The sequence below is a fragment of the Zalophus californianus genome, chromosome 1 (assembly GCF_009762305.2).
Source record: "Zalophus californianus isolate mZalCal1 chromosome 1, mZalCal1.pri.v2, whole genome shotgun sequence".
Taxonomy (NCBI): domain Eukaryota; kingdom Metazoa; phylum Chordata; class Mammalia; order Carnivora; family Otariidae; genus Zalophus; species Zalophus californianus.
In genome coordinates, this window is record NC_045595.1 from 8,524,236 (window position 1) to 8,534,134 (window position 9,899).

General features: G+C 59.4%; 1 protein-coding gene across 3 annotated transcripts; it reads left to right on the plus strand.

The window, feature by feature from the left end:
• The first annotated feature begins 3,046 nt into the window (after positions 1 to 3,046).
• On the plus strand, positions 3,047 to 9,596 carry CNN1 (calponin 1). Of its 3 annotated transcripts, none has more exons than XM_035722822.1 (7): positions 3,047 to 3,200; positions 5,302 to 5,423; positions 7,493 to 7,559; positions 7,661 to 7,798; positions 7,978 to 8,088; positions 8,592 to 8,738; positions 8,821 to 9,596. In XM_035722822.1, the coding sequence occupies exons 1-7, from the start codon at positions 3,138 to 3,140 to the stop codon at positions 9,064 to 9,066; spliced, it is 894 nt and encodes a 297-aa protein (XP_035578715.1). In that variant the 5' UTR covers positions 3,047 to 3,137; the 3' UTR covers positions 9,067 to 9,596. The 3 variants fall into 3 exon arrangements, with proteins under 3 accessions (XP_035578715.1, XP_035578717.1, XP_035578718.1); XM_035722824.1 differs by lacking the exon at positions 3,047 to 3,200 and adding an exon at positions 4,349 to 4,475; XM_035722825.1 differs by lacking the exon at positions 3,047 to 3,200 and adding an exon at positions 4,378 to 4,396.
• The last annotated feature ends 303 nt before the right edge of the window (positions 9,597 to 9,899 follow it).

Sequence of the window (9,899 nt, forward strand, 5' to 3'; positions counted from 1 at the left end):
GGAGCAGCAGGGGCAGCTTAGCCCTGGGAGAGTGGCTTGGTCTCTCTGAACCTTGAGTTTCCTTATCTATAAAATGGGCCTGTACGTTTCCACCCCAAGAAAGTGGCAGTAAGGATTAAATGGTTGTGCTTGGCACAGTGCCTGGCATGGAATGAGCCCTCCAGAAACAGAAGCCATTATGAACAACAGCTCCTGCTTGTTTTCAGGAGGGGGAAGCTAAGTGAGAGGGGCCTGGCAGAGTGGGGCTGCCCAGACAGGCAGGTGCAGGGGGAAGGTGGCTGCGACTCTCTCCTGGAGACACACAAGTACAGAGAGAAAGAGAGAGAGAGAGAGAGAGAGAGAGAGAGAGAGAGAGAGAGAGAGAGAGAGAGAGAGAGAGTGTGTGTGTTTTAGATGGCCCTGAGAGGCACGAAGGTCTTAGGGGTCTCCAAAAAATAAGGCGGGGCAGAGTTTTTCTTTCATGACCTCCTGGACCCTTCGGGGAGACTCCATTTCTTACAAGATCCCACCTTTCGGGAGCCTGGGTGGCTCAGTCGTTGGGCGTCTGCCTTCGGCTCGGGTCATGGACCCGGGGGTCCTGGGATCGAGCCCCGCATCGGGCTCCCGGCTCGGCGGGAAGCCTGCTTCTCCCTCTCCCACTCCTTCTGCTAGTGTTCCCTCTCTCGTTGTGTCTCTATCAAATAAATAAATAAAATATTAAAAAACAAAAAACAAGATCCCACCTTTCATTTAGATGGGAAACTGAGGCACAGAGGGGCTGGGGCCTGGGAAACACCAGATAGGAGCTAAGTAGGCGACTGCGCACGGGGCAGCCAGTAGTGGGGGAGGGTGGGTTCCCAGCGGTTGGGACCTCCGGATGGGATCAGTCCTCGCCTTCGGCTTCCACGCCTATCAACCGGACAGAGACACAGAGAAAGGCAGAAACGACGGACAGACATCGAGTGAGAAAAACAATGACTTAGAGAGGTGAAAGAGAAACCCAGAGATGGAGAGATAATGGAGAGAGGGGAACAGAGATAGACAGACAGACAGTGAGACAGGCAGATTCATAGACAAAGTCAGAAAAAGACCAGGCAAGGCAGAGACAGGCCTATTGCAACCAAGAGCCAGAGCAAGAGATGCAGACACAGACTTAGAATCCGAGGGACACGACAGACCCAGAAAGGGCCACCCCCCTAGGGAGACCCCGGGTTACCCCGTCGGGGGACGCGCCAAGGGCGCCCCCACCCCGCCCCCGTCGTGCCTGGGCCGTGACTTCAGAGTCCGCGCGGATTCTATAAATGGCCAAGCGGCCGCGGGCCGGGGGCGGAGCCGAGTGAGTCAGCGCTTCGCGTCACCGCCGGCCGGACCCCACCAGGCCCCGCCCCCGCCCTCGCCCCTCCTGGGCCGCCAGGGGGCGCCAGCCGCCTGCTCCGCCAAGGCGTGGGTTCTCGCTTGCGCAGTAGCGACCTGTGGCCCCGCTGGGGGGCGGAGGGGGGGGCCGCCCAGCGTGGGCAGGATCCCGCAAACTGCGCGTTCGAGTCCCGACTGCGTCACTCTCGCGCTGTGTAACGCCAGGCAGTCGGCTTCACCTCTCTGTGCCTCATACGGACCCCACCTCAGAAGACTGTTGTGAGGAATGAGTTAACAGACCCAATGCACTTAGAATATAGTATAGCAGGACCTAATTGTTAGCTCATTCTACGTATTTTAGTCACCTTGCCCTTAGCGTGTTGGTTGAACCCAGTGGTTCACAAACAGGAAAGATATGCCCCCCCCTCCCCAGGGACATTTGGCAATGTCTGGAGACATTTCTGTTTGTGGAGACTAAGGGAGTGCTCTAGGCACCTAGTAGATAGAGGCTGGAGATGCTGCTTAAAGTCCGAGGAGGCCCAGGAGAGACTCCAGCCAGGAAGAATTATCCAGCCTTGATGTCGACAGTGCTGAGGGTGAGGAACCCTGACAGCCTGGTAGCATTAGGCACAGGGGCCTGGCTTCAAATTCTGCTCTGCCACTGACGCCGTGTGACACTCGGAAACGGATTCCACATCCCGTGCCTCAGTTTCCCCATCTGTAAAGTGTGCATAACAGCATCCGTTTCTGAGGTTGTTTTGAAGCATGAGTTGATACACGTACAGTACTTGTAACAGGGCCTGACATGGGGGTGGCTGTCACATTAGCATGTCACAGCCGTGTCCTTAGCATGTGGCCAGCATGTCCTTAAGGTATCATCAGTATATGGCAGGTTGCTGACATGTCATCCAGATGTCACTAACATCGCCTTGACATATGTGGCATGATGTGGTCATGTCATCCAGGGGTGAGATCTGGCCAGATGGGGCTGTTTGCAGGTGTTCCCTCCAGGCCACCCTGGCTGGAACAGGGAAACACGGGGTGTCCATGGCCTGGAACCTGCTAACACAGTCACTCCATGGCAACCCACAGGTAGTGGAGAGGGTAACATCCAGGATCTCTGCTCCCCCAGATCCTTACGAGGGACTGGAGGGGACAGAAGTAGGGTGCCAGATGCTCATTGGAAATATTGCGATTATCCTGAGTCCTTCCCTGTGCCAGGCACTGCACACTGGGCATGCACTATCCATTAGCCCATTTTACAGATGTGGCAACAGAGGCCCACTTAGAGACTGTCGGTGTCTGGAGTTAAACCCAGGGTGGTTCTCACTAAGCTACCATGGGTTGCAGAGAGACGAAGAGAGATGACCTCAGAGACAAGGAGAGATGGCCTCAGTGACAGACACAAAGAAGCGAGGAGGCCCAGTCAGAGGTCTGACGAACAGCAGAGGGCCGGCAAGGATGGGGAAGTCTTCATCTCTTATGACCAAGCCCCCCCACCCCAAATAATAACCCAGGCCAACCCCCTAGGTGGAAACAATGACACAATCAGCTCCCAATACCAAGGCCCTGACATCACGAGGGGGGGAGGGCGGGGGGGGAGGATGGCCGAGGTGGGGGTTGCCCCGCCCCTTGGCAGGCCCCTGCAGCCAATGGGACGACCTTGGAAGAGGCCCGGGCCGCCTCCAGAGCTTCAAAAACGTGTGAGGAGGGAAGAGTTTGCAGACGGAGCCTTAGCAGCTGCCTCGGTCCAGTCCTCAGAGGGTCCTCAGAGCTACTGCTACCGCGGCCCACCACCAGCCGGCATGTCCTCTGCTCACTTCAACCGGGGCCCCGCCTATGGCTTGTCGGCTGAGGTCAAGAACAAGGTAGGGCCCCCCGCTCGGCCCACACACCCTGGCAGGCCAGAGGCTCTGCTCTTGGGGTTCCCTGGACCCCCTCTTGCCTATTCCATGTGACTTGGAACCAGAGAGGGAAAGAGGACAGATACGGGGTAGGGGCCGCCTTACTCCCCATCCAGAGCATCCCAGAGCCCTCAGCTACTGTTGGGGGGTGGGTAAAATGGAGGGCATGCAGGCAACCACAGGTAAACTGAGGTGGTCGCTCCCTTGTAAAGAAAGATCCCCCCTGGATCAGAGTCTCCTGTTAACCTGCCCCCCGCCCCCGTTCCTTTTGCGTTCCGGGGGCGGTGGGAAAGGACTTGATTTTCCTCACACACACCCCCATCTCAAAAAGAAACTGGGGAGTGCTTGAGAGCAGGAATTCTGGGCAAGTGAGGCCCAGATAGTGTGGGAGATCCGGAAGGGAGAGGGAGACAGCTGGGGAGGTCAGAGAGTGAGCATTAGGGACATGGCAGGTATCTCCTAATTTTGAGCTGGGAAGACATCCAGATACCACCTTCGTGCTATGGATGGGTAAACTGAGGTTCAGAGAGGAGAGGCGAGTAGCTTGGGTTCTACCTAAAGGAGCTGCAGAACTCGGATCCCGGCCTCGCCCCCCTGCAACACACACACCCGGGAATGGGGTTCAGCTTCTCCAGGGCAGTGAACTTCTAACTCCCTGGAATGCTCCCCTGAGCGTTGCCAGGAGTCGCAGCGCCCCATTTGACAGAGGAGAACACTGAGGCCCGGGGTGGCTTTTCCCAGCGTACAGCGAAGTAGTGGGGAGCTGGGATTGGATCCTGGGCGGGGTGGGGGGGACCCTCGCGAGTGGAGGAGGGGGCTGGCTGGGGGCGGGTGCTCGGGCCGGGCGGGATCCTAGCGCGGCCCCCCCCTCCCCGCCCCCCCCCCCCCCGCCCCCCGGCGCCGGCCCCAGAGCCGCGCGAAGCCGCCGCGCCATATAAGGCGGCCTCGGGGAGCCCGGCCCGCGGGGCCGCGCTATATAAGGGCCGGTTTGCTTTATAAAGCCGGGCTGGTGGGGAGGGGGGCGGCAGGGCCGGGGCCAGGTGAGGGGCCGCCCCCTCCCACCTCCTCCTCCCCCAGGAGAAGGGGCAGCTCCGTCCCCCAGAGTCTTGGAAGCCTGACTGGGCTGGGGCGGAGGGTTCTGGAGAAACGGAGGAGGCAGGGTGGGGAGTGGGGAGAGAGGGCGAGAGTCGCAGACCGAGATTCTGGGAGCCCGAGACTTGAGAGGGATGGACGGGGAGGGTGAGCCACGAGCCAGATAAGACGGAGACAGGGATGGAGAGGCCCGGAGAGGAGACAGATGAGCCCCACCCCCCCACCAGAGGCAGAGAACCTGGAGTCGGAGACCAGAGCGACCGGGGAGGCAGAGAGGGACGCGCCAGGAGCCCCACCCCCAGCCAGGCGCGGCCAGACGGGGACAGGAAGACAGGGCCAAGGAAAGACAGAGCTGGGGAGAGACAGAGGGCAAGGGGATGGAGAGAGAGAGAGAGAGAAATACAGCCGTGCGCGCATGGGGCCAGGAGTAAGACAAAGACAAGCCCCCAGAGCCTCCAGCCAGAGCCGGAGCCCAGGGGATGAGGACCTGGAGAGACACTGAGGCAGAGAGACACGCAAGACAGAACAGTCCCCTGCAAGGCAGTACTCAGAGCCACCTCCTTAGGGGTTCCTCCTCCCCTGCCTGAGGCGCCCAGGCTTCCAGCTGGGGGTTGGGGGGCAGGGCCAGGGGAAGCTAAGCCCCAAGTTTGGCCTAGAGGCAGGGACCAAGAGGCCAGGCACCGCCCCCCAGCTCTGAATACCCTGCTCTCCAACCTCCCCCTTGTCGGCATTCTCTGGTGCCAAACCTCAGAACGTCTGGAATGCCCCCCTCCCCCGGGGCAGGTGCCACCTCAGCCCTGGCCTTTGGCCCACTTCAGCCCGCCCCCCCCCCCCCCATAGACGCTGGGTCAGAATTGCCATAGTTGGGAAGGGATGAGGAAGATCGGGCCTAGGGAACCTCCGATTGGGTCCAGAGAGTTAACTCTGCTCCCCACTGTGTCCTTACCACCTTCTCTGTGTCCCCCACCCCCAGCTGGCCCAGAAGTATGACCACCAGCGGGAGCAGGAGCTTCGAGAGTGGATCGAGGGGGTGACAGGGCGCCGCATTGGGAACAACTTCATGGATGGCCTCAAAGATGGCATCATTCTTTGCGAGTGAGTGGAGCCTACACTGCCTTGGGCTGCCCCCCAACCTGGACATTCATCCCTACCCCCTCAGCCCCTCAAACAACTATGAGCTCAGAGCTGGGTTAGATACTTTATAGCCGAGACCTTGAAAGAGCGGTGGCAAAGAATCATTGTGCCCATTTAACAGGAAAGAAGAAGGAGGCTCAGTTAAGTAAAACACATCGCCCAGAGTCCCAACCTGTTCCAACAGAAATGACCAGAATCTAGGCTTAACCACCACGCAGACAGGGCAGGCCCATTTATGGCCTCCAGAGTTCCAAGAAAGAGTTCCAAGCATAGTGTGGAGGAACAGCTAAAAGCAATAGGCAACAATGGCCGTTCATCACTGGCTTGGTGACATGAGAATTATGCCACAGTAATTTAAGTAGGCCCTGGTTTTCTACTCTTCTCAGAACTTAAATCACCGAGAGGAATGAACATCCACGCAGCTCCCAAGCCCTGGTTCCAGATTCCACAGTGACACTAATGCTGGATAGGGCCCTGAGCCCAGTGGGGTCCTGTCTGTATCTCTGAGTCTCACCCAGGGCAGGGTGACCGTGATGGCCAAAGAGTGACCTTGGGAAGCTTCCCGAAGGTACAGCCTTACCAAGATCTAGGTGCTGGAAAGGTGGCATGGTGGGGGGGATCTTACTCTACCATATCCAATGGGAATAAGGAATAGGGGGACATTTTGGTGTCCCAGCTCAGACAGGGTTGCTCGGGCATTAAAGAGCGCAGAACCACCCACCCACTCAGTCATTCATGCGCCAAGAATTTATGGAACACCTACTGTGTGCTAGGTCTAGGCACTGGGGATAGTGAACAAAACAGACTTACCTCGGAGCTCACACAGGGCCGGAGTCCTAGCTGGGGAGATCGAATCAATGAAATCATCCCTTTTTGGGTTGCTGCTTTGTACAGAATGGTCTGGAGGTCTTTCAGAAGAGGTAGCATTTGAGCAGAATCTTGGATGAAGTGAGTGAGGGAGTTGGGAGGGCATCTGAGGCAAGAGTGGGCCAGGCGGGGGGTGGGAGGAACAGTGGTGCAAAGGCCCTGAGGTGGGAGCAAGCATAGTGTGTTGGAGGAACGGCGAGGAGAGATTAGGGGAAGTGAAGTTAGCTGGGGGCCAGATGAGGTAGGGCCTTTTAGTCTTGCTAAAGGATGGGGATCTGTATTCTGAAGGGAAACCATGGGGCAGTTTTGAGCTGGGGAGTAACTGGAATTATTTTGAAAAGGCCATTCTAGCTACAAGGGTCTTCAGGGGACAAGGTGGAAGCTGGGTGCCACAGGAGGCCCCTGCAAGAGCCCAGGAGAGAGACAGGGGCAGCTCAGAGCAGGGCGGAGGTGGCAAGGAGCCATAGGCTTCTGAATGTCTTCAGGAGGCAGAGCTAGCGGACGTGCTGAGGGGTTGCGTGTGGGAATGGGAGAAAGGGAGAGGAGAGTCAAGAGCAAATCTGAGGGCTTTGCCTGAGCACCTGGGAGGGTGTGTTTCCTGAGCCTGGGAGGGTGGAGGGAGTTGAGTTGGGGGAAGTGGATGTCTGGAGTCTGGGGTGGGGTGCATTTGATTCGAGATGCCAGGTAGGGCGCTGGATCGGGGAGTGAGAGGCCTGGCTGCAGGGAAGTCGTGGGGAGTTGTTGGCGTACCGGTGGCATCGAAAGGCGAGAGACTGGAGGAGATCAAGGGGCTGAGGTCGGCCAGAGAAGGGAAGTCGGAGGCCTGAGCGGCGGGCTCTCCACAGTGCAGGCTCCCCCTAAAGCCCAGGAGATGGAAATGTGGTCACCAGGGAGGGGGGGTGGAGCAGCAGGAGACCCCTGCATAGCAGGGATGAGGGGGCTTTCTGCTAGAGACCCGAGCCCAGCTCCTGAGAGGTTAGTTTGCCATCTGAGTCCTGCCCGGGTGTGTGGGGTGGATCGGTGGGGCTGCAGCTGAGCTGGTTGTAGTAGGAACCGGCAGAATCGCGCACTGGCTGTCATCCTGACCCCTTTTCCCACTGGGTTGGGCATGGGTGCGGAGGGGGGGGCTCACCTTTCTCACTGCCTTCCCTGACCCCTTGTAGGTTCATCAATAAGCTCCAGCCAGGCTCCGTGAAGAAGGTCAACGAGTCGACCCAAAATTGGCACCAGGTGAGCCCAGGCTCTGTTTTAACTCTTTCAACCCCTGGCCCACAGCCCCTCAGCCCCCACCCCTGCTCCTGCTCCACTGACCACCACCTGCTCCCCTCCAGCTGGAAAACATCGGCAACTTCATCAAGGCCATCACTAAGTATGGGGTGAAGCCCCACGACATTTTTGAGGCCAACGACCTGTTTGAGAACACCAACCACACCCAGGTGCAGTCCACCCTCCTGGCCCTGGCCAGCATGGTGAGTGTGGCCGAAGGGTCGGGGCGTGGGGCCGTGGCGGGGGGGGTGGCTTTGGAGGGTCTGGGCTGCGAGTGGGGCCCAGCCCAGTGTGGGTGGGAGGGGGAAGAGCAGGTACCAGGAGGGGACAATGTGGCCCAGAGGCTCCCTTGTCAGCCCCCTGCTCCCTTTGCCCTCCCCAGGCCAAGACGAAAGGGAATAAGGTGAACGTAGGGGTGAAGTACGCAGAGAAGCAGGAACGGAAATTTGAGCCAGAGAAGCTAAGAGAAGGGCGGAACATCATCGGGCTGCAGGTACTGGCCCTTCCTCACCTGGGGGTTTTGCTGCTGAGCTGAGCCGGGAGGTCGAGGAGGCCAGGAGGGCACCCAGGTCCCTGCGGGCTTTGGGGCACAGGATATTTGGCTTTAACTCACATGTATGGCAGGCACTGTGCTTGCCATTTTCCATACCCTAACTCACTCCTCCAGCAGCCCTAAGGAGTGGGTGCTGTTATCATTGCACCCTTTATGCAGATGAGGAAACGGGGGCCTGGAGAAGCTACTTCACTTGCCGGGGCTGCCCAGGTGATAAGTGGCCCAGCTGGGGCTCAAACCCTGGAAGTCAAGCCCCAGTGGTCTGAGCCACTTACAGGTTATGGGACATGCCTTTTCTGGGCCTGTTTCCAGTCCGGAGCCCGAGAGTGGATGCAGTGGCTCATTAGAGGGCCATGCAAGCGTGCATTGACATGCTACGTCCCATGCTATGCCCGTGGTGAGGCTCTGTGACCCTTGGGATGATTCTCCTTCTGGCTTCCTAGATGGGCACCAACAAGTTTGCCAGCCAGCAGGGCATGACGGCCTATGGCACCCGGCGTCACCTCTACGACCCCAAGCTGGGCACGGACCAGCCCCTGGACCAGGCCACCATCAGCCTGCAGATGGGCACCAACAAGGGAGCCAGCCAGGTGTGTGGGGGGCCATGGGGTGGGGCTGGTGGGGCCCCTGCCCTCCGCCGTCCCCAGGGTCTGATCGCTGTGTCCTCTGCAGGCCGGCATGACTGCACCCGGGACCAAGCGACAGATCTTCGAGCCAGGGCTGGGCATGGAGCACTGTGACACACTCAACGTCAGCCTGCAGATGGGCAGCAACAAGGGGGCCTCACAGCGGGGCATGACAGTGTATGGGCTGCCACGCCAGGTCTATGACCCCAAGTACTGCCTGACGCCCGAGTACCCGGAGCTGGGCGAGCCCACCCACAACCACCACGCGCACAACTACTACAACTCTGCCTAGGGCCCTGGGCCCCCCCCCCCCGCCTTCCCCCCCCCAGGGAGGCTAGCTGCTGCTCTCGGCACGGCCGAGCTGGCCCCGCCGACCCCCTCCCCCTGCATGGCGTCCTCCAGCCCCCTGGCATCTGCCTACAGGGTTAGCGTTGCGGTGGGGGGGCAGACTGGGGGGCGTGTGTGTCGGGGGGAAGGGGGCCCTTCTCCCTGGAGCGCCGCAGGATCCAACATCGAGCCGGGTGTGCCCAACAGCACCCAAAGGACGCACTGAGCAAAGCTACCCCAGCTGTCCCCCCACTCCCTCACAGGTGGGTCCCCGCAGGACAAGAAGTCCCCCCAGGCAAAGCCCCCAGAGCCCAGGCTCGGCCCGCCCCCACCCCATCCCCGCAGTGGGAGCAAACTGCATGCCCAGAGGCGCAGCGGACACACGCGGTTTGGTTTGCAGCGACTGGCATAAAATGTGGATGTGACAGCGGCGTTTGTAATGCAAGCACTTTCTTTTTCTATTTCACTGGAGCACAATAAACAGCTGTAAAATCATCCTCTCGGGGCTGCTCTGTCCTGGAGCCTGCGTGGCTCCGGTTCACGTGCCGAGAGGCTTGCTCGGATCCGCTCCATCTCCCATGTACACAGCGGCGCAGACACACACACACACACACACACACACACATGCCGTGAGACACACACATGGAGCCCACGGCCGCGCGGCTGGACCCAGGACAGGCACGCACTCACACACAAAATCCGCACACATGCACTACTGTGTGCAGATGGCGAGCGCATACTCTGCAGCCTTGGGCGCACGCACACACACAACCCCTTTCATAGATACGCACATGCGGT